Source organism: Vespa crabro, chromosome 12, assembly GCF_910589235.1.
Source record: "Vespa crabro chromosome 12, iyVesCrab1.2, whole genome shotgun sequence".
Classification (NCBI taxonomy): Eukaryota; Metazoa; Arthropoda; class Insecta; order Hymenoptera; family Vespidae; genus Vespa; species Vespa crabro.
In genome coordinates, this window is record NC_060966.1 from 3860820 (window position 1) to 3887319 (window position 26500).

The following is a 26500-nucleotide window of genomic DNA, read 5'->3' on the forward strand; positions in this document are numbered from 1 at the left end:
GGACGAGGAGGAGGAAGAAGGAAAGAAGGAAAGAAAGAAAGAAAGAAAAAGAAAAAAAAAAGAAAAATAACAAAGGAAAAAAGAAAGAAAGAAATAATATTAACGAATTAAATACTTTCTAATCGTATAATATAATAATTTATAATAAATTTTCGTATTATTTCGTGGAATATAATACCACGAGTATCTCAAAATCTAATCAGATCGAATTAAAAGAACATATTTTCTTCGCATTATAAATTCGTTATTAAATTTTTTAATCATTCAAGAATAAAAGAAAAAGAAAGAAAGAGAGAGAGAGAGAGAGAGAGAGAGACAGAAAGAAACGGACGGATGATCATGAGTGAATATTCACTTCCGTATATATATATATATATATATATATATATATATATATATATATATATATAAACGGATATCATTAAATCGATAATACGTAAAAGATCTAAAATGATCATACAAATTTGATTAAACTCTCGGATCATCGTGAACGACGGGTGGTTTGGTTGCTTATCTTCTTCTTCTTCTTCTTCTTCTTCCGTCGTTCGAGACAACGTTAACATTTCTGCTCTTCTCTTTCTCGTACGAGATATCTTCGTTCGAGCATCTGTTCACGGCAGTTCTTTCTCCTAATAATGCCGATATAAAGGGAATCGTGCAACGGATATGTCGTGCTGCGCCACATAATTACGGCCCTGAACACGGAAGCACCTTTGTATATCTTCGGTATATATCGCATTTTGGGATCATGCCTTACATTCTCTCTCTCTCTCTCTCTCTCTCTTTTTATCTACGCAGCCCTCAAATTCCCCCTCCCCCTCCCGGCCCTTCCCTCTTCACCATCATCCCATCCCATCCCCTCCCACCTCCCAACCCCTCCTCCCCCCGATTCCCACATCAAGTATATCTACACCTCTTTTTTCGCCGCCCTTTTTCTCTCGCGATGGGTTTCATGGGTATATAGTTATCGCACACCAATCGCTCTGGACAAACGTTGAAAAAGCGACGAGCCTTGCTAATTACAAACCACTATTACTATCTCTCTCTCTCTCTCTCTCTCTTTCTCTCTCTCTCTCTCTTTATATATATATATATATATATATATATATATATATATATATATGTGTATATGTATATGTATGTATATGTCTATCTCTCTTTCTTTCTGTTCTGTGTTTGCATTGTGAGTCTTTCTTTCTTTCTCTTTCCCTTTTTCCTCTTTATTTCTTTTTCTTTTTTTCTTCTTCTATTTCTTTTTTTTCTTCTTATTCTTTTTTTTCTTTTTTTATTGTTTTTATTTTCTTTTTTGTTTTTTTTTTTTTTTTTTTTTTTTTTACGCATTTCTAACGCGAAAGAAGATACGAACGATACCGTACGTGTACGTTTATTACTATCGTCGAATATTTTTATTTTTTTCTTTCTCTTTTTTTTTTTTCTTCTTCTTTCTTTTTTTCCACAACGATCTGAAGATTTGATTCGTATAAAATTAATTGATAATTATTTTTATTCGGTGTACTTTTTCCATTCTCTATAATTAATTATCACTCTTGTACTTGGTAGCTCGAATTCAGGATGCTTTTATAATTGTAATTAATTAATTGTAATTAATTAATTCGTTTAGGAAATACGAATTCGAGAGTGTGCGAGAATTCGTATTTCCGAGATATTTTTGTTTTCTATTATTTTGTCTGTTTTCATTAAGTTTCGTTTCGTTTCGTTTCGTTTCGTTTCGTTTCGTTTTGTTTTATACGAATTTAAACGGGGATTATATTCGATAGAAGAATGATCGCGCGATGTATAAATGATTACTTTTATAATTGAGAATATCGTTAGAACGTAGCGTCAATTTTGAAATATTTTTATCTTTATGATTATATGAAAAGAATTTAATTGAGCAAAAAGAAAAAAAAGATAGAAAAGAAAAAAAAGAAAGAGAGAAAGTAAAAAAGAAAAAAAAAAAAAAGAAACAAGACAAAGAAAAATATCCATACGACGTATGTCTCGATTTATTCGTAATACGATCTTAAATCATAATATTAATCATGGCAATTGAATTTTTATTAATCGTTACTTTTAATATACGTTTAATATAAATAACCAGATAGTAAGATAAATAGATAGAGTCGGTAGTCAAATGTAGATTGAAGTCAGATATCGTTTGACATTAAGATTAGAAACGCGATTGATTTATGATTGGTTTGTTCTGTTCATAAGCAAGAATTATTATATCATTTATAATACTGTTCATTTAAAAAAGAAATATCATAAAGTAACTTGATTCGATTAATTTGATTAATACGAAAACGAATATTTTATTGTGAATTGAAATTGAATATTAATTTTCGCTATTCATCGTTTAATCATCAATCCAAATGTTTAGAAACGGTATATAGTAAATTATATATAAATGAGATTTTATTCAACTATATTATTGATAAAAATACAATCGAAAGTAAAATTAATAATGAAATTAAAAAATTTATAACGAAGTTAAAAAATTTATAACGAATTTAAAAAATAACTTAATAACGAGATTAAAAAAAAAAAAAAATTCCATTTGAACGATTTATAACGATAAATAAGAAAATATAATTACAATTATATTTAAATGGCAATAAATAATATTATATTTATTTATTCAATTTAATCGTAGATATAACATTTTCGATTAAAGATATTATATAAATTTTATTATCAAAATTAAAATCATAGTTTCGTCTCTAATCGAACAATTTAATTTACATATATATATATATAATATATATATATATATATATATATTAAAACTTCAAATATATAAAGAAAAAAAAAACAACTTGCGCATTAAGGACGTTTAACGTAAAACAAAGCAAAGTTAATTAAAGCAAATCAATGAATAAAATCAAAAATATAATTAATAAGACGTTATTCGTTGATTGAAAAATTTTTTTTCAATCTATTTGAAAATATTTTCACAATTATTAACAAAATTGTGTAAAATTTACTTTGTACGATCGATATTTAGTTACTTACAGATATCTCGTGATATCAAAATACTTGGTGAGATTTTAACGCGTTGTTGCGGACGCGATATTGAAACGGTTTAACACGCACGCGGAAAACCGGTTGCTCCTTGACCGGTGCACGTGTTTGCCGCGCGTTCTCAACACAAACGGAGATGCCGATTTACGCGCGAATTCGCAACGTTACTATTCGAACTGTCTTCTCTCTCTTTCTCTCTCTCTCTCTCTCTCTCTCTCTTTCTCCTTTTCTTTCACACACACCCACACACACACACACACACAAGTGTATACACTCTCTTTTGACCGACTCTATCGATCTCTCCGATCTCACCTTCGATTCTCACAACTCTTAAGACTCTTCCTTGCTAAAGTGAAAGAAATTTTCTTCTCTTTGAAATGAGAATCCCATAAAAAAAAAAAGAGAAAAAAGAAAAAATATAAAAATAAAAAAATAATAAATATAAAAGAAGAACAAAAAGAGAAACGAAGGAAAAAAATCCCAGATCAAATTCACATATATTCTTTCGAAACAATTACGATATCGTCAAATTGATTTTATAACGATCTATAAGCGTTAATTAAATATTTACGATTATCTCTCTGTATACGTAGATCAAAAAGAAAATGGAATAAGAAAAATTTGTAAAGATAAATCGTAAAAAGAATAAAAGAAAAGAACAAGAAAGAAAGAAAAAAGATAGAGAAAAAAAATTTAATGTTTCTCGAACGATAACAACATTAAAAAAACAATCTTATGATCATAGATAAGTTCGAATGACATCGAAAGAGAGAGAGAGAGAGAGAGAGAGAGAGAGAGAGAGAGAGAGAGAGAGAGAGAGAGAGAGAGAGAGAGAGAGGGCAAAGAAGAAGAGGAAGAAAAATCTCTGCAATAAAAAAAAGTAGTAAAAGAAAAAAGAAAAGAAAAATTCTAAATTTATAAACTTATAGGAATATAAGTATAAATAGAAAAGAGAGAGAAAAAAGAAAAAAGAAAAAGAACGAAGATGAGATAGATAATTTATATTCCAAAGTGAAAGCATCGAAAAGGGGGGAAAAAAAAAAAAGAAAGAAATTATGATGACGACGACAACGACGACGACGACGACGACGACGACGACGACTACGACTACGAGGTCGACGATGAGGACGACATTGTGTATCCAACTTCGGTTCTTACACCATAAAAATCTTACTTCGCTTTCGACAAACGTTTCAAACGTCAGGACCGAGAGAAAAGCATAAAAATACCCTTTTACGCCTCACCAAGAGAGTCACGCGACTTTTTAACGTCGAGTTACTGCCACTTTAACGGAGTCTTTAACGCTTCAAATAGATCTTCGAGACCCTCTTTCGAAACACCCCTCTCTGTAACACCCCCTTCTTTCTCTCTCTCTCTCTCTCTCTCTCTCTCTCTCTCTTTCTTTTTGTAACTCCACCCCCAAATGTTCCCCCAACATTTTCCGCAGGCCGTTTTTAAACGAAACTTTTCTTCTTTCTTTTTCCCTTCGTTGCTCTTTAAAACCTTCCCTCCCCTTCCCTCTCACTTTCTTTTCCTCGTCCCTCTATATAACCCCCCGTACCATCACCTCAGTAAACCTTCTTCTTTCCTCGCCGATGGTAATTAATGTCGTCGTATCTCTTCGTTCGCCGATTTCGTTGTCTACGTCGTCTTCGTCTTCGTTATCGTTTATATTCAAGCATTTCATTCTCTTTAAGATAAAATCGATCAATCTTAATAGAATTATGTTATATCGAAATATCTGTCATTATAAATTGTAAATAAGTTAAGAAATAAATATATAGTTATTATATATATAAATATCATATATATATATATATATATATATATATATATATATATATATAGTATGATTGGTATATAAATGGTATATGATTGGTATATATATATAATTAAAATATCTATATGTATATATATATATATATATATATATACATATAATATATAATATGTATATATGGTATATCTATTGTACTTAACATTACACCATATATATATATGTATATATATAATATAATAATATATAGTATATATATATAGTATGATATATTACGCTAAAATATATTATATATATATATATAATTATATATATAATTAAAATATCTATATATATCTAAGTACTTAATTTCTTCTACTTACCGAAGTAAGTAGTAGTTAGTCTTTTCTGTAGCTATACATTGAAGACAAAAAAAGAGGACAAAAAAAGGAAAGGATAAGTAAAAAAAAAAAAAAGGAAAAAAATAAAGAAGCCTTTCGAAAGGGCCCGATACTTTATATACGTAAACTTTTATACGATGCGTAAGGCCCTCCCTCCCTCCCTCCCATCCTCTCGAGCCTCTTATTCCTTACTCTTTCCCCTATCCTTCCTTTTTATTATTCATCTTTCTTACTCGCTTTTTTTTTTTGTTATCGATCTTTGATATTTATTAACGATTAACCTGTTACGTGCTTTCAAGGTTTTGATTTTTATCTTCTTCCTCCTTTTTCTTTTTTTTTTTTTTTGTTTTGTTTTGTTTCTTTTTTGTCTTTTCTTTTTTTTTCTTTCATTTTTCTCTTCACCTTTCCCTTTTCTTCTCGAGACGTTAAGAGAAGGATGAACCCGGGTTGTTGGGTGGGATGAAGTAACGAAGGAGGCCCGAAGGGTGAGAGGGAGAATGGTAGGAGGGGGCGCAAGAAGGGGGATATTGGCGCGGATAGTTATTAAAAGAGAGCTAAGGAAACGAAGAGATCGAAAGAGAGAGATAGGTATACTTATATCGATCGTTCTTAGCGAATGTTAAATGGCGTTGTAATTTTAACGGCGATAACTCTCATCTCGATCATCCTGAATATTTTTCTTCTTTTTCTTATTTCTTTTTTTTTTTTTCTTCTTTTCTTTTCTTTCATTTTTCCCTTCTGCATGGCCTTCCATCGCGTTTAATTATTTTGTTTCGTATTTTTCTGTTGTTCTTGTTTTTTGTTCTTGTTCCTTAATATTTTCTTTTTTTTTACTTTTCCTTCTTCCTTTTCGTTCCATTTCTCTTTTCTCTTTTCTCTTTTCTTTTTCTTTTTCTTTTTTCTTTTTTTACGATCTTTCCTTTCTTTTTTTCTTTTTTTTCTTTTTTTTCTTACGATCGTACTACGTCACTCTCGTCGTATATTTAGGTATGTTGGTACTACGTACAAATTGCAGCTAATTAATTTCGTGTTGAACAATTTTTTTTTGACGTGTTTAATTTAAAATTAAAATGTATGTATGTGTGTGTGTGTGCGTGTGTTTGTTTGTGTGTGTATGTAAGTACGTATGTATGTATGTATGTATGTATATGTGTTGAAACATATCCGGTGAAACTTGTATTCCGAGTTGCGTCAATATATTATTTGTCGGAATATTTAATGAAATATTTTATACCGAGTTTATAAAATTTTTTACCCTATAAACTAATTTATATAAATGTTACCAGCTTTTATATTATAATATTGAACGTTGTTGATTTAGCAAATAAGTAATGTCGAAATTTGCAGTAAGAAATAAATAAGTGTTAATGTAATTAAATTAAATATAAAATAACGTGACATATCGGATATTAATTAATTAATCAACTCAATAATATTATAATTAAATGCATCTCTTTATTTATCGCAATACTATTATATAACTTTGTTATATTTGATATATTTGATAATTATTGTAGGGACAATGTTATCAACTAGAAAAACTAATAAATATTAATGTTATCAATTATGATTACAAGATATTGATAAATTTCTACATTACTTATTGCCCAATATTATACTACAATTATATGCATTCGTAAACTTTCGTATGTCGTTGAATAGGTCAACAAGTAATATCATAGCTATCAATTTAAAAAAAAAAACAGAAAAAAAGAAGAAAGAAAGAAAGAAGAAAAAATCTAGATACCAATTTTTATACGACAAATGTTATTGATTTGCATACAAATTTAATACGTACTTTCTAAACGTTCGAATTTTAATCTTTATTTGTGAAAAAAAAGTAACACATGTAAGTTGATATAAACTGATATAAAACATTCGAGCTTTTGTAATAAGAATAAAGATAAAGAGAAAGAGAAAAAGAAAGAGAGAGAGAGAGAGAGAGAGAGAGAGAGAGGAGGAAAAACGAAAATAATTTAATTAAATTTCATTGTTTGACAAAAGGCGACAGGAGCCGTCGGCGAGTCATCGTTCGGTGATCTATTAAATTTTCATTGAAGATATAGCATCACAGACACGGAGCGAAAGAGAGAGATAGAGAAAGAGAGAAAGAGAGAGAGAGAGAGAGAGAGAGAGAGAGAGAGAGGGAGAGAGAGAAAGAGAGGGAGAGGGAGAAAGAGAGACTGGTCGTTCTTCGTTTGCGTCTTATAAAAGTCACCGTGACGGCTAATTTGTCGAGAGAAGAGAGAAAGAGAGAGAGAGAAAATAAGAGGAAGAAAGAGAAAGAAAGAGAGAGATAGATAGATAGAGAGAGAGAGAGAGAAAGAGAGAGAGAGAGGAAAGGGCATCCAGGGCATGGACCGTAATGCCGTTGTCGTACAAGAGGTCGTCGAGATGGTAAGGGAGGAAAAGAACGAAGAGATTGGAGACATGGGCCGAAGGTAGCAAAAGATAGAAAAAGATAGAAAAAGATAGAAAAAGAGAAAAAGATTTTCTCTCTCTTTCTCTCTCTCTCTCTCTTTCATTCTTTTTCGAGGTGGTTGGGATTTCAGCGAAGAGAAAAAGACGCATGGTAGCTATACACTCTGCGCTAAAGATGAAAGAGAGAGAAAGAGAGAGAGAGAGAGAGAGAGAGACTGCGTGAGACATCGTACGGAACTCGTTGGTGGAAGAGGAGAAGGAGGAGAAATAGAAGGTAGAAGAGAGAAGAAGAAGAAGCACAGAAAGAGAGAGAGAGAGAGAGAGAACAGAAGGCAAGCGAAGAAGAGAAAAAGACTGTCCACTCGATCTCACCACGGCCGCCATCTTTTCACAGCGAATTGCGCGCGCGTGTTGCCTGCGCATACCCTCTCTGTTCCTCTTCCTCCTACCACCCTCCCATATCACTGCTCCTCCCTCTCACTGTCTCCCTATCTCTATCTGTCTCTCTATCTGTATATTTCTCTCTCTCTCTCTCTCTCTCTTTCTCTCTCTCTCTCTCTTTCTCTCTTAACCTGCGACCGCCTACTCTCCTCTCTTCACCGCCGGTTTTCTCCGATATTAGAACCCATTTGCCGATCGTGTTAACCGATTAAGGATAACGAACATGAATTTTCTAAAGATAATATCGGACTCTCATCTTTCGACCACATCCAAGTAGTATCAGTTTCAAATTTTTCTTTATTTCTTTTTTTTTTTTTTTTTTCCTTTCTCTTCTTTTTTTTTCTTGTCTTCCTCTTTTGTTTCGCCTCGTTTAGTTTTTGCTTTTCGTTTTGTCTCCCTTTTGCGTTTTGTTTCATTTTTGTTTGTTTCTTCTCTTCTTCTTCTACTTCTTCTACTTCTTCTACTTCTTCTACTTCTTCTCTTTTGCTTCTACTTCTTCTTACGTTATTACATTTATTATCGAAAGAATATCATATAAAATTATGAATTATATAATGAAATATCTAAATATACGTATGCTCTATGTGTACTGTTTATTGTAATATAGTTTTCGATTAAGATTTATTAATAATATTACGAATATAATGAATAATAATAATAATAATAATAATAATAATAAAACACTTTGTTAAATGAATTAATTAATAGAAAGAAAAATCAAAATGGTGGGGGAGAAACGATCGAACGTATATACTCTATTACAGTTTTAATGTCAATAGTTTTAATTAAACTTTGAATTCATTATGTAAATTAGAAAGGGAGAAGAGAGAGAGAGAGAGAGAGAGAGAGAGATCCTTTGAATTTTCATATATAATGTCTTTTTTTCTTTATTCTATATCTTTCATCTATATTATTATAAAAAGATCATAAATAATACTATTAGAATGATAATATATTAATTCTTCTTTTTTATTTATTTATCTATTTATTTATTTTCTTCTTTTTCTTTCTTTCTATTCAAAATTACCGTTCAAAGTATCATATAGATGATAATGAATAATAATAAACACACAAATGCGTATACATACACACACACACACACACATACACATATACGGATAATTGAATACATTTAACTAAATAAAATGATTGAAACGAAGATCAAAATGGTGGACGATCGACGTTATCCTATGTTTCATAAACAGCATCGTTATTCGTTTAATTTATTGTGCAATTAGAAAAAAGATTATGACAGAAAAAAAGACATAGACAGATAGACAGACTGATAGAAAGAGAGAAAGAGATAGACAGAGAGAAAGAGAGAGAGAGAGAGAGAGAGAGAGAGAGAGAGAGAGAGAGGGAGAGAAAGAGAAAGAGAGAGATAGAGAGAGATGATGTCGAACGATCGAACGTATCTTGACTTTTATATTTAGAAAAGTTAACCAAGCTAACTTCGTATTTCGTTATTTAAATTAGAAGCCAACTGATGTATACTCGTCACGCGAACTCTAACTTGCAGTGTTGAAAAGCTTTCTAGGATTACTACGAGTCTATTTGGATTCTCTCGATCATTTGGCCCGTACTATAGCTATGGTACGACGATTGCAGTAGGAAAGAGAGATAGATAGATAGATAGAGAGAGAGAGAGAGAGAGAGAGAGAGAGAAAGAGAGAGAGAGAGAGAGAGAGAGAGAGAGAAGGCTTTGTAACGTCGATAACCGGTATTACGATACAATGTATGAGATTATCCGCAGCCGCAATACGTTTTAAACGTGGACACGTGTAATTCCGTTTACAAATGTCAGCCACCGAGAGAGTTAGCTTTCTCAGGATCCTCTTTTATCTATATCTCCATCTTTCTCTCTTCTCTGTCTCTGTCTTTCTCCTCCCCCCCTCACCCCCCCCCCCTCTCTCTCTCTCTCTCTTTATATTCATTCATATATTATTATATGCGTTTTTATTCCTTTAGAAAAAATTCTATCGACGTTTATGCATGATTTATTATTAAGATATTAATTCGCCTATGATGAATATTAATTTATTAATTTTTATTTAATTATTTGTTTATTTTTTCTTTTTTTCTTTTTTAATTTTTTTCATCCATTCAATCATCGTAACTTCTTTCCCCCTCTCCCTCTCTCATTTTCTCTCTCTCTCTCTCTCTCTCTTTCTCTCTCTCTTCTCTATCTATTCATTTGTCATTTTATTTTATTTAAAATGTAATTTATTAAAAGGTCACTTTCATACCAGTTATTCATTAAAATTTTTAATGATGTTTAATGTCATCGATAACATTTTTGCTTTTCCTTTTTTTCCTTTTTTTTTCTTCTTTTTCTTTTTTCTTTTTTTTTTTTTTGTTGTTGTTTTTATCTGTTACAATAACCTTCGTGGGCATTAAGCACGATATGCAAATAGTATTTAGTACGTTCTACCTTATCTCCGACATTTTCTAACACACATTCTCCCTCTCTCTCTCTCTCTCTTTTTTATATCTTTTTATATTTCATATACCTACTATATATACATACATATATATATATATATATATATTAGCAAAGTTAGACGTTTCGCAAAACTAACTAGTTCGAATAGTAAGGAACGATATTAGTACTCAAGATCTTATCGTTTAAGTGCTTTATTGGAAGTTCCGGTGACGTAACGTAAACACGTGTTGACTCTCTCTTTCTCTCTCTCTTTCTCTTCATTCCCTTTCCATCTCTCTCTCTCTCTCTCTCTCTCTCTCTCTTTTTCTGTATCTTTCTTTCTAGTATCACGTCTTCGTAGTCGCAAATTATCTCAAATACGTTGTTGGACGCGTTATCTCTCGCGTTGTTACACTCCATAGTCCAGCCCCTCTGATCTGAATAATGCATTTTGCTTAGAGAAACAAGTACGTAGGTACTTAAGTTATTTACCTACCTTTGGTGAAACGATAAAAGAAGTTTCATAGGACAAGCCTAATTAAATCAAGTTGAACGATGGGTGAAAGTGTCGTGAATAGTATTATCTTTCCTATTTTTCTCTCCCTTTTTCTTTTTCTTTTTTTCTTTCTTTCTTTTCCTTTCTTTTCTTTTCTTTTCTCAAAGACGTTTTCAACGTTGATAAAATGATAGATAATAACGATCGATTGATCCCTCTTCGAGTCGATCGAACGATAACACATGCTATCTCCCTCTCTTTCTTTCTCTCTCTCTCTCTCTTTCTATATCTATCTATCTATCTATCTATCTTTGTATATTTCTTTTTCTTCTTATTCGATCGATATCTCTACGACCTACGAAGCGAAAACGTTCGGCGCGATTTATGCGCGATACTCATTCCGCCGCGAGCCTTCTCTTCTCCGAGAGAAGATAACAGGACTTATCCGATATCGATCGATAAATCGAAAACATTGCCACGTAAGCAGGCAATAGTCAAGCAGTTCTCGTGATTTCGAGGTCGTTGTAGGCTATCGATCGCTTGCTTTGCTTGCTTGCTTGCTTGCTTACTTCGTTGATTTGATGATCGCAATATATAGGAACGATGAAATGTTTAGATAAATATTTTATATAGATCGTATATTTGAAATTTATTAATAATTCTTTCTATCTTTCTCTTTCTCCATCTATCCATCTATCCATCTATCCATCTATCCATCTATCTTATCTATCTATATATTGTATTTATCTTCTATAGTTATTATTTCATACTTTTTTTTTTTTATAATTGTAGTATGAAAGATTGGTTAGTAGAATTTTAAGAAATTTGTCACGTTGAATAATCACGATCGATTTTAAGATCATTGATATTATTAATAACATTGAGAAATATGTCGTCGCTTGTTCACAATTATTATTTCGTTTTTTTTTTTTTTTTTTTACTTTTTAATTAATTAATAACTTATTATAATTAATTAGTTATTTTTAAAATCAATAAAATTCAGTTCAGTTTAATCAATTAATTTTAATGCTATTTCAATTATACAGTTTCGTTTTCTTCTTTTTCTCTTTTTTTTTTTCTTTCTTCCTTTTTTTTTTTTTCTTTTTTTGTTTTGTTTGTTTCCTTTCTTCTATAAAATCAATTTTACAAGTGAAACTAACAGACGTACTTAAAGAATTGAAATAATAAATCAACAAAGATCATTGATGGATGATCTATCCTTTATGATAAAGAACAAGATAATTCGAAATTATCTTGTTTTTCTTTTTTTCCTTTTCTATTTTTTTTCTGTGTCAGGGCAACAAAAGATCACTAATTGTAGGTAATGAGAGAGATCGTTAGAAATTAATAGAAACAAACAATTTTAATGGCCCTTACGTATTTAGATATCGCGATAATGAAAAATCATTGTTAACACTATACCCGAAGAAACATCGCATTGCATAATATTTTCTTTTCTTTTCTTTTCTTTTTTTTTTTCTTTTTCTTACTGAAACCAGCCACATTGACGGATACATTAAAATGCATTTTTTTTTCTTCGTTCATATCTCTAACATCACAATTCGCAATAATTATGACGATCTTATATCGAAGATATATTATTTTCATCCGGATATGCAATCTCATCATTTTTTTTCTTTTTTTCTTTCTTCATTTTTTATTATTATTATTTTTCTTTTTTTTTGTTTTTTGTTTTTTTTTCTTTTTTTTTCTCTTTAACGATCTATAAATATGTATTATAGAACAATGATTCATACCAAGTAGTTCTCAAATAGAAATCAAGTAATTTTAAAATGTATTTTTATCATATGCTTTTCTCGTTTCTTCTATTATTATCTTATTATTTTTCTCTATGTTAGAAAATTTTATACGTTCAATGTTAAATTAATTATGAATTAGGTGAACGAATTCACGTGAACGTAAATATGGAAAATATTTGTATTCGTATCGTTGCCCGTTTCAATTGAAAAAAGAAAAACAAAAAAAAAAAAAAAAAAGAAAAAAACAAAAATAAAAAAACAAAAAAAAAGAAATTCAACAAAAATTATTATTGAAAGACAAAGAAAATAATATCTATTATTTTCTCAATTTTAATCAAGGACGTAAAACAATTGGAACACTTATACGTTCGTAATTATAATCATACGTTTTGATTATCGATTCAACATGAATTACTCTAAAACAAAATAATTATTTATTATTTTCATATGTGAAATTAAGAATACATATATTATTCGCGTATGATCAAACGTTTTATGTCACAAATTCGACGTAAAAAATTTATAATTTCTTTTTAACGTTAAAACCTCCCATGAAAGTTTAAATATACCTATGAATCAATTTGTTCTGATCTATAGGACTTCCCATAGATCTCAATATTAAAACGAGAGATCACTTTTGTCGGTGAATATTTAAGAAAAAAAAAAAAAAAAAAAAAAAAAAAAAAAAACAATCAGAAACCAAAAAGAAAATCGAAAAGAGAGAGAGAGAGAGAGAGAGGGAGAGAAATATATTTCATACATAAAACAATATAGATAAAGAAAATATTACAACATTACGAAGAAGTATTAAAATATTATAATGAAAAAAAAAACAAAAAAAAAAAAAACAAAAAGAAAGAAAAAAAAAATAAATAAATAAGAAAGAAAAAGGAAAGTAGACGAAGCAAAAGAAATGTATCGTAGATAAAAGAAATATGTTAACGCAAGAAGGCAATGGGAAAATAAGAGAGAGAGAGAGAGAGAGAGAAAGAGAGATAGAAAGATAGAAAGATAAAGCGAGAGAGAAAGAGAAAGGGAGAGAGAGAGAGAGAGAGAGAGGATACGTAGGGTTAACAGACAAAACTTTCTTTCAACATTTTGTTCGTGAAAAGAAACATAAAACGTCTCCTTTCTTCCAAACGCCAAAAGATACGTAGGTGTAGAAAAAGACGGTGAAGTGAGTGGGGTGTGGGCGGCGGCGGCGGCGGCAACGGGGGATGAGAGGGGGTTTTATGGGAAAGGGGAACGGAGGAGATGAAGAGAAGAAGGTGAGGTTCGCTTCGTAGGGTTTTCGCGGCGTCGACGACGGCGGCTGGTTGGCGGGGGTGAAAGCGGCCTCTTAAAAGGTTCCGATGGGAAACTCAGCAGGGCGTGAATGGCTCCAGACGTGCTGGAGGTGCCAGAGGAGGAGGAGGAAGATTCGAAGGACGCGAGAAAAAAAGAGAGAGAGAGAGAGAGAGAGAGAGAAGGAAAGACGTTTGCGCGTGCTTACACACATTGAAACAGAGACACGTATATATGTTGGTTGGTAGATAGGTAGATAGGTAGGTAGGTAGGTTGTTAGGTAGGTAGGTAGGTAGGTAGGTAGGAAGGTAGGTAGGAAGGAAGGTAGGTAGATAGTAGCGAGAAAGAGTAAAAGGAGGAGGGGTAGGTGGTGAAGAGCCTGAAGGTACGCTGGCACCTTCGGTTTTTGTTCACGAAAGTTCGGTTTACCTCGTTCCCGTTTCCTCTCTCTCTCTCTCTCTCTCTCTCTCTCTCTCTCTCTCGTCGAAATATCGTGCTACCTCTTCTCCTCCTTCTTCATGTACTCATCCTTCTTCTTCTTCTTCTTCTTCTTCTTCTTCTTCCTCTTCTTCTTCTTCGACTTGATCTTCTTCTTTTTCTTTCGTTTTGCATCGTCACACGTCTTCTTCTATTTTCGCATCGACCTTTTTTCCTCTTTTTTGCTTTTTTTTTTTTATTTTTTTATTTATTTCTTTTATTCTCTTTTTCCCCTTTCATATACACACGGACGAGTTTCGGCTTCTTCTTCTTCTTCTTCTTCTTCTTCTTCTTCTTCTGAGAGAGAGAGAGAGTGTGTGTGTGTGTGTGTGTGTGTGTGTGTATGAGAAGCATGTTTTCGTTAATATTACTTCAAAAGACGGTAATGAATGATGAAAGAAAAATAATAAACGATAGGAAAAATTAAACGTTCATGTTTTAAATAATTTAATAATCTCATTGTAAGATATAACCATTGTATATATATATATATATTTTTCTTTTTTTTCTTTTTATATGTTAAAACGTACAAATTATTTTAACGTTTGAAAAATTAACGAACGTAAAACTATTTATCTTTTATTCGATATAAATAGTTTTTGACGAATTTCAAATATAAGTTGTCTCCATAGTAAGTAAGACAGAAATATATAACTTTTATAATTCTTAATTGATAGGTAAATTAAAAATAAATCTCCAGTTGTATAATTTTATTTTCATGTTTGATCGTAAATATTGAATTATAAATAAACGATAAATTTAATTTATCGTTTATAATTTATTTTAAAAGTTCGTCAAATATATATATATATATATATATATATATATATATATATATATATATATATATACAAACGAATAAAAAAGATTTAATTCGAAGTTTCTTCAAAAAGGGACTGAACAATGTGCGAACGAAGAAAAAATTACGTGTAAACGATTGTTAGTTACGAAAATGAGTGCAAGTAAAAAGAAAAAGAAAAAGAAAAAAGAAAAAATATGAATAAAAAAAAAAAAAAAGTAAAAAAAAAAAAGAAAAGAAAAAGAAAAGAAAGAAGTATAAGGATGACATTGAATTTGACAAAGATAATTCTAATGCCCAGCAATCGTTAGAAACGATCGTTACGTTTTAATGGGGTTTACGTTTTACGTACCGCGCGTAATTTATTAGAAACGTTTCGTCGATTGAATCATTGTAAACAGGAGTAATATATTGTAACGAGTGAGAAAGAGAGAGAGAGAGAGAGAGAGAGAGAGAGAGAGAGAAAGAGAGAGAAAGAGAGAGAGAATGAAAGAGAGAGAAAAAAGAGAGAGAACCAGACAGAAAGTGAGAACCAATAAAAAGAGCGAGAGAGAGAGAGAGAGAACCAAAAAGAGAACGAAAAGAGACAGAGAGAATCAAAAAGAGAAAGAGAGAGAAAGAAGGAGAACTAGAAAGAAAAAGAAAGAAAACCAGAAAGACAGAGAGAGAGAGAGAGAGAGAGAGCCAGAAAGAGAGAGAGAGAATCGTTCGATAGCACTCACATTTTGCGCGGTTTTAATCGAATAGCTCTCGGGCTCACGATATTATTAATCGTAGCACGGGCAATGGCAGAGCACGCGACGCGATTTATTGGCGATCTCCGCGTCGGTGGCGGCAGCGGAGGACCGCGTTTGCCGAGGCGAAACGTTCCGCACGATGCGGACGCACGGTGGCACGATTTCACGACTCGCGAGAATAAATGGCCGTACGGGTTAAACGCGATCACGTGAACGATTCCATCGCGAGAGTACTCGAAAGTCAAATGATCTACACCGAAAAAGGGAAAATGTCTTTTGGTTTCGTTTAAGTCGATTATATTACTAAATACATATATATATATATATATATTTAGATAGAGTTATATGATGAGAATAATAGATATTTATATAGGCGTAAATATACATAGGTACATCTACTATATATAAATATATATATATATATATATATATATATATAAATATTAATCCCGTTGAAAAAGTATTTATCACTTAGATAATAAGTACTTAGAAATAAATTTACTTGAAAACCATGGCTTATAATAATTCAAAATGGATTAACACAGGGTAGAAGTGTAACGATGAAATCAAATTTTCGTCGTTCCTATTTGTCACTTCACTCGTAGACGTTCTCTCTCTCTCTCTCTCTCTCTCTCTCTCTCTCTCTCTCTCACTTTCAAGTGATTTCGATATTGCCTAGGAATAGAATGGTATTATTTTTCTCTCTTTCTCTTCCTCTGTCTTTTCATCGCTCGGAAATATCACGAACGTTCATATCAAATTTATCGTATCAGTTATACCAATAATATATATATGTATATATATATATATATATATATATATATATGTATCTATGTTTATATATGTATGTATAATAGCAATATATTTGTCCGATATGTTTCCCATCAAATTTGCAAGTACGCTGTCTGTATTTATTCGCGTTTTACCTAACGAGTCACGAATCCACTCTCGTGATATTACGCTTGTCCGACTCTCTATGTTTTCTTTATATAAAGGTGTGTATGAAAGAGAAACATAGAGAGAGAGAGAGAGAGAGAGAGAGAGAGAGAGAGAGAGAAAGAGAGAGAGAACAAATCCGTTCATATGTTTGCCGTTTCCAGTTCGTATTCACTTCTCTCTCGTCTCTCACTCGAAGCGTTTGCCGACGGAATGCGGGAAGTTAGTGGAAGGGTTTATCAAGGCGGATACGAGTTCTAGCATCCACTGGGAGAAAAAGAGAGAGAGAGAGAGAGACAGAGATATATAGATAGCGAGAAAGAGAGGGCGAAGCTACCTCTTCTCTCGAAATAACTCCACGCCCTTGCCGTATTAATTACCGGGATTCGTTCCGTCCTCATTTACAACGAGCTAATTTACCGTGGAATATACCTACCTACCTACCTTCACGTATTTTCACAAGTATGTGTGAAGACCGAACGCCTACGATTTCACTCTCGACTTTATTCATCGTGAGAATATATCATATCATATCATATACATATATATATATATATATATATCATTAGATTTCATAATTCTGCTGAACACTTTTCTTTGGGATTCTCCTTGTATAGTATATATATATATATATAAACTTTTTTTCGTTTTTTTTATTTGTTTTACTTTTAATATTTCTTTTATTTCATATATTATATATATAATAATTTATATTATATATATATATATATATAAATTATTAGATTATATAATAATCCAGGAAGTCTTCTATATAGTTAAAATAGAAGACTCTCTTTTTGAAGCCTTTTTTGGGACTTTCTTTGGGACCCTCTCTATATAATCTACATTGATATATATGTATATCCTTTTTTATAAGGGAAACATTTGATAATTATCAAGCAACTTCTTGTTTTTTTCCTTTTTCCTATTTTCTTCAATTTCTCTCTATCCGTTTTATTTATTTCCTTTCTTTTTTCTTTTTTCTTTTTTTTTTTTCTTTTTTTTTTCTTTTCTTTTCTTTTTATAATCGCCTTAACAAAACGTTTTTAAATTCTATCGTTCACGTCACTTTTTATCGCTCATTATTATACAATATTACTCGAATGACCATTACATTTTCTTAATAGGCCATTATATACCAATGATTTTAAATGCTTATGATTACGTTTTATTATTAACATTATGTTTTTTCATTAAGTCAATACGACCAACAGGTGTGCCATATTAATAGAGATTACAACGTTCCCTCATCTGTTTTGTATATATTAAACGTTAATCGTCAATGAAGTTTATCAAAACGACTAATCATATTGATTAGTTCAAGTATGTGAGTGACAGGAGTAATCAGGGATAGGGAGAGAGGGATGAAGAGGGTACACAATAGAGAGAGAAAGAGAGAGAGTAATAATTTTGAAAATTTTATCCAAAAACATTACCAATAAATATTTCTTTCGTTCATTTTTCTTTTTTCTCCATGATTTCTTTTCCTTTTTATTTATTTTTTCTTTAACTCTTATCTCGAATCGTGACTCGGTAATCGATATCGATATATGCATAAATATGATATATACGTAGGTACACGATCATACCTAATATATTCCACGAATTTGATATCGACGTTAGTTTTGAGAAAAAATAATAAGTAATTCGTACGAGGATAAATAATGTGAACATGTTTGCAATGTTGAAATCTATTATTAATCCGTACTAATGACTATGTTTTTAATGACTAACAAGAAAACATCTCGTACCTCTCTATCTATCTATGTATCTATGTATATATGCATGAATATATATATATATATATATATATATATATATATATATTTTGCAATAAAGTAATAATACACTTCCATTACTCCGAACGATTTGTTCTTACACGGTCATTTAACTGAGCATTTATTGACGTATGTACATACATAAATACATACATGCATATATATATATATATATATATATATTTATATACATGCGATACAAGGAATCGATTACTTTTCTTTTCGATTCTTTTTGATTTCTTTTTTTTTTTTTTTTTTTTTTTTAATTTTCTTTTCATCCTCTTTTCTTTCTTTTCTTCTGTTCCTTCTTAACGGGGACACGCGAGGGATTGCATTTCATCGGTAATAATTTGAACTTGAATTTGTTTACCTCCCCCCTTTTTCTCTTTTCTTTTTTTTTTAATTTTTAAAAAATCTTTTTCTCTTTATTTATGAGGGCGTTGTTCGAACAGGATAAGAGAGATAAGGAGACACAGGGAGATAGAAAGAGAGAGATAGATAGATAGATAGATTAGCGAGAGAGAAAAAGAGAGAGGATATATTTACAATATGCAAAATCGTATCTATTGTTTTCTACGATCATTTGGGCCACGCCCAACCTGAAGCCGTGCTCTCGTCTGGATCTATTCGTAAGATCATATCGTACGAAGGCATGTCGATCTTTAACTATATCTCAAAGTTATTCGCTTAGCGGCTTCTAAAGAAAGTATAATAAGAGAGGGATAGTGTAGGTGGGGTGGGTGGGTGAGGGTGATATGAGGAGGAGAGAAATAGAGGGAGAGGAAGGCAGGGGTGGGGGTAGAAGGGGGATCACGAAGTTCACGGGATTCGTGAGATCGAGCTAATACTCGATGGTGCGCGCGGGGGGGGGCTGTGAATGGTGGTAGTGGGGATAAAGGAGTAAGGACGCGTTCTGCACGTTTTACTAGTACCATGTACAAAATGGACAACCCATTGTAGTATCCGGAGGTACATACACCCCACTCTTCCCCCCCCCCCTCCCACCGCCCCTTTTCTCTTCACCCTACAGGTGAGGTATTTACAATTTGCATTGTTAGAAATTCGTAATATGTAACTACGTGTTGATTTAGTAGAACTCGAAGGTATCCTGACAAATGGTTAAGAGTAGATAGTGTCGGCACGACGTACTCGCTTCTCAAAGTATAATATTTATGTATATATATATATATATATATATATGTGTGTGTGTGTGTGTATGTATGTATGTGAATACATACGTACTTACATACCATAGTTTATAGCTTGTTATATTGCAGAAGATATTTAATAGATAATATAATTATCGTTTAATCGTTGCTAATTTCATGAAGATTTATGGTTATTACATAATCGTAAGGAAAAAGTATTAATATAATAAATGATTGAAGGCGTTTAAAGATTTTCTTTAACAGATCGTTAAATCGGGGAAATTGGATCGAGATTCTGGAATTTGTTGGATCATTAAAGTGAATAGATTTAACGGGAATATATCTATTTTTGATATTTCAAATGCGCAAATTATATTTGCAAATCTTAAATCTATAATATATATTTAAGAAAAAAAAAATATATATATATGTATATATATATATATGTTCTTTTTAGTTTTTAACGAATCTAATGTATAGATATTTCAGCTATTACAGTATTTAAAATATATCAATAAAATATAAAATATCAGAAAGAGAGAAATAATAAACGAAATAAATTATACATAGAAATTATAAAACAAATATTTCAACCACTAGCAAATCTAAACTATATCTATATATATGTATATATACATTTATTTATTTATTTATTTATTTATTTGTATACGATAAATAATTCAACTGCTATTTAATTCAAAATGATATACATATAACAATATCCATATAATAATTATATATATATATATAATAATAAATATACACGGCAAACGATATAAAACGAACAATTTATTCGTTGTTTAATCACCAAAAAAAAAAAAAAAAAGAAAAAAGAAAAGAAAGAAAAATAATCAATCGAGATGAATCAAAATTAAATACGATCGTTAATTGAACAGATATTTGTAGAAAAGAAAAGAGAAAAAAGAAATTAATTAATTAATGAAAATAAATTAATGTTACAGCTGCTTGTGAGCGGCGGGCAGCCGACAACGGCGACTTCGCCAGCGATGTCGTCAGGTGGAGCCTTAAGTCCTGGTGCCCTTTCACCCTCGTCGACGGCGACTACGACGACGGGGGCAGGAGGTGGAACCGGTACTTCCGGTGGCGCTACAACCCCTGTTGCTGCCGCAACAGGACCTGGATGCTGTGAAAATGGGAGACCTATGATGACCGATCCAGTAACCGGTCAAACTGTTTGCAGTTGTCAATATGATAGTGCCGCGAGGTTGGCATTAGGGGCTTATCCAAGATTGGCACCAACTGCTACCTCATATTCCTCTTACCCCACGCCAACACCTTCTACCACCGATCAGGCTCCTTATCCTAGTATCGGTATGGACAGTTCTGCCTTCTATTCACCTCTGGTAAGTCCATCCTTTTGTTTATTTATTTATCTTTTTCTTTTTTATTTGAAAAAAAAAAAGATTTTTTTTTATTCTCATAATAAACGTCTCAATCTCATATCTTTTTCTTTTTTTTTTTCCCTTCCATTTTCGAACGATGGTACCACACCTGCAACGATGATGAATACCATCGTAATAATACGTGCGCTTATGAACCTTTAAATCTTAATTATTCTTTAAATCATAATTAATTATAAAAAAACGAAATTTATTCTATGAAATTCATTGATATTACGCACGTAATATTTGTTCATAGGATTGATAATTAAATTTTGAAGTAGTTACGTATAACGCGTAAACGTAATTTTATAATACGAATTTCATAAAATGAATTTTTATAATACGAATTTCATAATATTAAAAAATTCGGAATGTCAATTTTTTTTCGTTTACATAGTTATTATGAATTTCGTAATATTAATACCATAGGATGAAATTCATACTATGATGAAATACGTGATATGGAATTCATAGTATGAAAGTTCATAACGTGATTCATAACGTTCATAATATTGTGAAATGTTCTAACTGTGTATTTCATACTACAAAGTTTAGAATTCATATTGAGAATTATATTATAGTAATTAAGAAACTTAACAGTTCGAAATTTTTTTTAACGAGATCGTTACTATGAAACTTATACTATGAATTTCATAAAGCGTAATATTTATTCTCATAATATATAGATAAAAATTATGAACATCGTAATACCAATGCATTTCATAGTACGAATTCTTTATTATGAAGTTCATTGTTCAACGGAGTTCATAACTTTTATCTTATAATATTAAAGATCAATAAAGTTCATAAACACGTGTTACAAACTAAACAATATTTAATAATTAACAAAACCATTGAAATAATAATAATACTATGAATTATTCCAAAAAGGACGAAAGAAAGAAAAAAAAAAAGAACGAAAAAAGAAAACGAAGTATAATCATTTGTTTCTTTATGTCTGATTTTCTTTTAATTGAAACGTCCATTTAATTTAAGAGTTAACAAAAAAAAAAAAAAAAAAAAAAAAGAAAAGAAAAAGAAAATTAAAATAACGAATACGAATATATAATGAAAAAAAAAAAGAAGGAAAATAGAAGAAAGAAAATTTCCATTTCCTTTTTTTCCCTTTCAATTTTCTTTTTTCTTTGTTTTTTATTTTTTTTTTTTTTTTCCTAATCGTAATTAGCTCTAACGTCCAACGAAAAGAGAATACATTGAATTAAATAAAGTATCTAATTTTTTTTAGAAGATTTAAAAGATCGAGTCATCCAATGTGGCGCACTCAAAAAAAAAAAAAAAGAAAAAAGAAAGAAAAAAAAAGAAAAAAAAAAAAAAAAAAGAAAAAAAAGGAAAACAATTCTCATTGATATTTCTAAGAGAATTATGAAAAGAGATGGATCATGATTAGGTCGAGTTAGATTCAACCATTCGATTATTACTACTCTTGGACCCTTAACTTAAGATGAATTAACACGTGGTCTTTGGAACGAATTAGCCCGGAATCCCAATGATTGAAGTCCACAAGCAAGAATCGTATGGGTCCTTCCTCCTTTATTCTTCCCTCTGCTTACCCGCGGAAAGTTCTTGGTCCCTCTTCTAACGTGGATAACTCATACGTCTTTCTGCCTATTCCACGCCGGCTGGCACAAATTATTCAACCGTTCTCTCATAGCCTAACCTAGTCGAGAGAGAACGAGGCGATAATCTCGTTTGAGTCTTTCCTTCGCGGAAGAAAGCGTCAGCCGGTACGTTTAACGAGCACCCTTCTCTCCAAAGACGAATTCGCGGACATATTTTAGAAGGGAGTCTTTGCTTCTGTCCTTCACCATTAAGAAAGAAAGAAAGAAAGACGGAGAGAGACAGACAGTTTAGAAAGAAAGAGATAGAGAGAGAAAGAGATAGAGCAAGAATTCATTCCTCTCTTTCTCTCTCTCTCTCTCTCTCTCTCTCTCTCTCTCTCTCTCTCTCTGTCTCTTTCTATCTATACGTCTGTCTGTCTTTCTTCTTCTCTCCTTTATACGAGTCTAATAATAATTTCTTGAAATAAACTGGATGGTGTGGGTGAGAGTTAAGAGTCGGAGTAGGATATTTCTTTTACGTTTTCCCTTTTGTATCTTCTCAAGAGCATGATTTTAAGATAGGAACGATGATAATTCGTTCGCTCTTTGAACAATGCTTCTTCTTTTTTTTTTTTTTTCTTTTCTTTTTTATTTTCTTCTCAAAAATTATATTCCTTCTTTCTTCCAATTTTGTTTCCTTTTTTTTTTCTTTTTTCTTTTTTCTTTTTTTCTCTTCTTTTTGAAACATACGCCAGAAAAGAAAAAAATCCGAACGAGCTCTCGATCATCTTTATTGTATATAAATTTGTTTAGATGTTTTTTTTTTTGATCCTCTGATGCAAAATTGTTTTTCGATCGTTTTATTTGATTTTTATTTTCATTTCTTGTCTCTCTTTCTCTCTCTCTCTCTCTCTCTCTCTTTTTCTCTGTGTGCGTGTATGTTTTTTTATTTGTTTATTCAAAAATAATTTTCACGAGGATTCAGTTTTATTTATATGAACAATCAATAAGGACTAATAATAGTACGATACTCGTTTATTTTCATAGTTCGTATTAAATATAATATATATTATGTAAAATGTAATAATTAAACAAAATGAAACATTATTATAGGACAAAACTTTTCAATCAGTTTAACAATTTCGTTTACTTATTTATCTTTTTGTTTTTTTATTCGCAATAATTCTCTTTCAAATTTGCAATGTCTAAAATAAACGAAATAAAGGTAAATTAATTATAATACTCGAACGAAATAATATTTCATTGGAAATGAATAGAGTAAAAAAAATAATTATCTCTTATACATACATACATACATACATATATATATATATATATATATATATATATATATATATATGTATCTATTTACATATCTTTTAGTATATCATTAGAATCCTCTGATATCTTGTCGCGTACATTTCTTCTTTATTAAATATCTTTCTTTTTTCTTTTCACGCGATTTTCACGATCGAAAGAAGGAAGGAAAAAGGGAAAAAGAATCAAAATTGCGTCGGATGATCTTTTTTTCCTTTTTTTAATCTTATCGCGATGAAAACCAAAAAAAAAAAAAAAGAAACGAAAAAAGAACATCTTCCACCATCTTATTTCCTTTTAAGCAATAAAACTCGAGCACTTGCAATAAGCCAATATAGGAACGAAACGAAATAGAAGTTGGCTTTAACTTCTATTAGAAAGAAAAAGATAGAGAGAGAAAGAAAAAGAGAGAGAGAGAGAGAGAGAGAGAGAGAGAAAGAGAAGCGATGTGCTCGATTGCATATCGTTATTCGTTAATTAGAGTAAAGTCGGTCCGCATCGACGGAGATACAGGACGCGTTCCTTCGAGATTTCCTTCGCGTGCTATGCAAGCCAAACGAAAGTGTATACCAGTATCGTTGGTGTACCTTGGTTGCAACCAGCAACTCAAGTAATTAAGTTAGTGCGGACATTGCAATTACAATATATCGAACGATCGCGTGCAGTCATCGCTTGAAATTAGTAGACGGCGCGATGAAATTTCTAGGGAAATATTTCTACGTCCTATTGGTCGGTTCGCGTCTCGAAGGATTTTAATCAAATTCTGTCACGATTACACGGTATGGTTGGTTAAAAAAAAAAAAAAAAGAAGAAAGAAAAGAAAAAAAATGGGAATAGAAATATTACTTTCATAGATTATACCTTACGTATCGAGAATACTGTAATTGTAGGATCTATAAATTAAATGATTATTAAAAATTATTATCATATATATATATATATATATATATATGTATATGTATATGGAGAAAGATATATGAAATATATTTATTGAATAATTTGTTTCTTATAATTTAAATAAAAAAAAAAAAAAAGAAAAGTATAAAAAAGAAAGAATTGTTTTCATTTTAATTAGATTTATTTATCGTCTATTATTGCAATTATCGAAGATTCAGTCCAAAATGTTTAAGTGACTTTTTTCAAATCGATTATTGTTCTATTGTTTTAACTATTTACGCTAAATTTATTTTTTTTTTTTCCTTTCAATTGTTGTTCACAAACAACTCTGCTTCCTTAGTTTGAATAATTAATTATGTAATGTGAAATTTATTATATAATTTATTATTTTAGAAAACGTTAGTTTCATTTTTACTAAAATTACATTTTCCTATTGCATATTATAATTATCACATGTATTTATTTTATCAATTACTATATATATATATATATATATATATATATATATATATATTTATTAATATTATTGAAATATTATTAATATTATTAATATCAATGTATTTCTTATGGATATTTTATATAAAAAAAATAATAAAAATCTATTAAAAATATTCTTAATGAATATCTTCTAAGGAAGAAAATTAATATACATATAGAAAAAATAAAACAAAATAAAACAGTACAAACAAATGAACAAACAAACAAAAAGAAAGAAGGATGAAACAAAAAGGATGAAAAATGAATAAATAAATTTGATTCGATATTGAAGCTGGTTTTCCTCGATGGTGATCGTAAAGGCCCCCGCCATACTAGTTTAAAATATCTAATCGCGAATATGTCGACGATATAGCAACAAGCATAGTTGACATAGAAACGGTCGCGTTTATCGTTCCTTCGATGATTTTACACGCGCGTTCGGCTCGCGAGATAGCGCGCGAACACGAACTGTTAATAAAGAGGCCGTCCTTTCAGTTTACGTCTATTTACGGAATATGAGGTATTTTAAGAAACATAAATTACACCTCGTGCTCGATAATTTTTCCTTTTTTAAAATTAATGAAATTTTTGCATAGACATCACGTTCTTTTTTTTTTATTTTTGCCTCCTCATTATTTTCTTCCTTTATTTTTCTTTCTTTTCTTTCCATCGATAAGACACAAGAATATATTACGTTTTATCGAAGAATTATTAATCATTAATTATTAATTGTCTTATATAATTAATTAATTGTTATTATTTATTTGAAAATCGATCGATGTTATTTTATTCAAATTAAAATTTATAATATTCGAATATTTCAACGGTACATATGAGGAATTCTATATATATATATAGAATATATATATATATACAGTAATAATTAATTATTAAAAGTTAATTATTATTTAATTTTTATTCGTTCAAATTTTCTGTATATTTTCAGACATTAGATATTTATTGATCTATT

The 26500-nt window shown here is 30.7% G+C and overlaps 1 protein-coding gene across 2 annotated transcripts in view; it reads left to right on the top strand.

The window, feature by feature from the left end:
• The window catches only part of LOC124428351 (homeobox protein araucan-like), a 136624-nt gene that overhangs the window by 55465 nt on the left and 54659 nt on the right, over positions 1 to 26500 (top strand). For both annotated transcript variants that reach the window (XM_046972293.1, XM_046972294.1), the window contains exon 2: positions 20840 to 21241. In XM_046972293.1, the coding sequence (XP_046828249.1) occupies positions 20840 to 21241 (402 nt within the window). The remainder of the gene's footprint in view (positions 1 to 20839; positions 21242 to 26500) is intronic.